This window comes from Corythoichthys intestinalis, chromosome 13, assembly GCF_030265065.1.
Source record: "Corythoichthys intestinalis isolate RoL2023-P3 chromosome 13, ASM3026506v1, whole genome shotgun sequence".
In the NCBI taxonomy this organism is placed as follows: domain Eukaryota; kingdom Metazoa; phylum Chordata; class Actinopteri; order Syngnathiformes; family Syngnathidae; genus Corythoichthys; species Corythoichthys intestinalis.
In genome coordinates this window covers 42767204-42770494 of record NC_080407.1, presented here as the reverse complement: position 1 = coordinate 42770494, position 3291 = coordinate 42767204, and the positions used below count along the sequence as shown (strand labels likewise).

Sequence of the window (3291 nt, the reverse complement as noted above, 5' to 3'; positions counted from 1 at the left end):
ATTAATTCACTTGATTAAGTGCAAAGTTGAATAAAACACAAAGCTAGCTAGCTACACTCCTTATGTTTAAGTTTGTTTTTTATTTCACCTTTTCATGTGAAAGCACAGGAGAAATGACACTTTGCAACATCGACATCGAACGTGAGTACAACCCTTAGTAAAAACGTCCAAGGCACATATTTGACATGAGAAAAATCTGACGAAACACCAAACATTAATGCATGCTTGCTCATTCAATTTCTATTGACAGTGATGGACGTCGAGTGTGATCGAGTGATGAATTGGGATTCGTCAGGGAAATTGGAAATCTATCACCAATGAGTTAAATCCATAATTCTGAGGTGTCAACAGGAGGTGAAAGTTTTCCAGAAGAAGTTGCGACATCCCGCCTTGCGCTCTCTTTGGGAAAGCGGGAGGTGTCGGCGCATCAACGCCACGCCGACCCCCAGCTCGGGGAGCGCTTCGTCCCTCTCCGCCAGATCGGAGATGAGCCTGAGCAAGAGCGAGCCGGTCCAGTCCTAAAGAAATCAATTCTAAATTAACTTCACGGTTGTCTTGCATCCTTTCTAAGCAGGGCCAAGAACGAAAATTGGTATGTGGCAAAATTGATTTTGCCATGTGGCATTTTTTTGCCAAGTGGCAAAATGAATTTTGCCTGATGGCATTTATTTTCCACGTGGCAAAATCCATTTTGCCACATGGCAAAAACAGCCACATGGCAAAATCCATTTTGCCACATGGCAAAATTCAGTTTTGGATTTTGCCTACATGTAACTTTTTTGCCATGTTGTGTTTTTTTGCCATGTGGCATTTTTTTGCAAAGTGGCAAAATTAATTTTGCCATGTGGCATTTTTTTTTTTGCTATTTGGCAAAATTTGGACGTGCATAGCCCTCAATGGCATAGACGTGCATGGCCTGAAAAAATGCCATATACCAAAAAAAAATGCCACATACCCAAAAAAATTTTTGACACAAAACAAAATCAATTTTGCCTCATACCAAAAAAAAAATGTTATATGTTAAAATACATTTTGCCACATGACAAAAAATAAAAATGCCACGTGGCAAAATTTTTTGGGGGGATTTTGCATGTGGCTTTTTTGCCATGTGGCATTTTTTTGCCATGTGGCTTTTATTTTGTCATGTGGCATTTTTTTCCCATGCAGCAAAATGTATTTTGCCATGTGGCATTTTTTTTTGCCATGTGGCAAAATGTATTTTGACATGTAGCATTTTTTTGGTATGAGGCAAAATGGATTTTGTTTTGTGGCATTTTTTTTTTTTTTTTTGTATGTGGCTAGCCGTCCAAATTTTGCCACATGGCAACAGAATGCCACATGGCAAAATACATTTTGAACATGGCAAAAAAAGCCACATGGCAAAAAAAGTCCAATATGTCAAAATCCATTTTGCAACATGGGGGAAAAAAATGCCACATGGCAAAAAAAAAAGACACATCGCACAATCCATTTTGTCACATGGCAAGAAAAAAAAATGCCACACAGCAAAATCAATTTTGCCACATTGCAAAAAAAAAAATGCGACATGGCAAAATCCATTTTGCAACATGGCATAAAAATGCCACATGGCAAAATCCATTTTGCCACATGCGGGAAAATAATGCCACATGCCAAAAAAAATTGGCCACAAAACAAATCAACTTTGCCTCATCCCCCCAAAAAATGCCACATGGCAAAAAAAATGCCCCATGTCAAAATACATTTTGCCACATGGCAAAAAAAAAAGCCACATGGCAAAAAATAAAAATGCCACGTGGCAAAATTTGTTTTTGGATTTTGCATGTGGCTTTTTTTTGCTATATGGCATTTTTTTCCCATGCGGCAAAATTGATTTTGCCATGTGGCATTTTTTTTGCCATGTGGCAAAATGTATTTTGACATGTAGCATTTTTTTGGTATGAGGCAAAATGAGTTTTGTTTTGTGGCATTTTTTTTTTGTATGTGGCAATTTTTTGGCATGCGCGTCCATGCCATTGACAACTATGCATGTCCAAATTTTCCCACATGGCAAAAAAAATGCCACATGGCAAAATCAATTTTGAACATGGCAAAAAAAAAAAAAAGGCATATGGCAAAAAATTCCTACATGTCAAAATCCATTTTGCAACATGGCAAAAAAAAATGCCACATGGCAAAAAAAAAAAATCACATCGCAAAATCGATTTTGTCACATTGCAAAAAAAAAAAGTCACACGGCAAAATCCATTTTGCAACATGGCCTAAAAATGCCGCATGGCAAAATCCAGTTGCCACATGGCAAATACCACTTTTGGTTCTCACGTTCTCTCTTCTTTGTCCTTCTAAAATCTGAAAACAGAATAGAACAGCACCTTATCCAGGCCGGTGTCCTCTTGTAGGGCTTCTGTGAACAGACGGGCCGCGTTGGGGGTGCCGGTGCTGACCCGCACCAGCAGCCCGGCGGACAGCAAAAGCAGAATACGTGCCTGAAACATCTCCACGAGATGGTGTGGCGCTCGTATACGCTCGGGCTGATAAATAGCCTTTGTCTTCTACTCATCCTCGCGTGCCATTGGCTGAGGCCGCGGGTGGGTGTCGAAAGTGATGATGAAAGTGGCGCCCGGGTAGACGAGGTGACATGTTTGGCTTTTTTTTTCTTGATGTGAAAAGTCAATATTAACTCATTGGCTGCAGTGGACAGTGATAGAGGATAGAGTTGCTTTAAAACTGAACTGTCTTTACATTTTCCCACATTGTGACTCTGGCAAAGCTACACACATGTAGGTTTTCATGTCAAAAACCAAATGGGGACTCAAATCTTTAATCATTTTACAGATATTCCATCCAACACAATGCATTAACGTTGATAGAAGTAGTCCAAAATGACTTGGAATTGCTTGAAAATCAATGGGAACTTAGCAAAATTCTACCAGATGTAACTTAGTGACCCTCCCAGTCAAATAGATTGTCGTCATTGGCAATGAAACGTGACCACAGGCTCTAGCTAAATCACGACGCTAGTGAGGATAAGAAATATTTAAAACGAACACGTGAAAATTTAAATGCAGCTTGAGTCGTGTCGGTCAGGTTTAGCCATTAGGTGTCCGAGTGCGACGTGACGCGCTTTGCTAATGACACACAGTGACTCAAATGTTAACCAACAGCTTTAGTCAGCGCGGCACACAACGGGGGCCGTTATGCAAATGTCAAGGCATCGCCTGCAAACACAACAAAGTCCGAGCCGGCCGCTTAATGATCTTAACCACGTCGACGTCGCTTTGGAGCGGATCGATCCGACGACGACGTGACTTT

General features: G+C 40.5%; 1 protein-coding gene across 1 annotated transcript; it reads right to left on the bottom strand.

Annotated features, from left to right (window-relative positions):
- sst5 (somatostatin 5) lies at positions 1-2475 on the bottom strand. The gene is made up of 2 exons (XM_057856092.1): positions 2352-2475; positions 1-518 (listed from the first exon to the last, which is right to left on the bottom strand). The coding sequence occupies exons 1-2, from the start codon at positions 2472-2474 to the stop codon at positions 345-347; spliced, it is 297 nt and encodes a 98-aa protein (XP_057712075.1). The 5' UTR covers position 2475; the 3' UTR covers positions 1-344.
- Positions 2476-3291: the final 816 nt, after the last annotated feature.

What these genes read in the sequence shown, in the direction of transcription:
- sst5 (XM_057856092.1), bottom strand. Translation starts at nt 2,474, where the DNA reads ATGTTTCAGGCACGTATTCTGCTTTTGCTGTCCGCCGGGCTGCTGGTG. An exon ending in AGGACACCGGCCTGGATAAG is followed by an intron (nt 519 to 2,351) that starts GTGCTGTTCTAT and finishes TGATTTCTTTAG; the next exon opens with GACTGGACCGGCTCGCTCTT.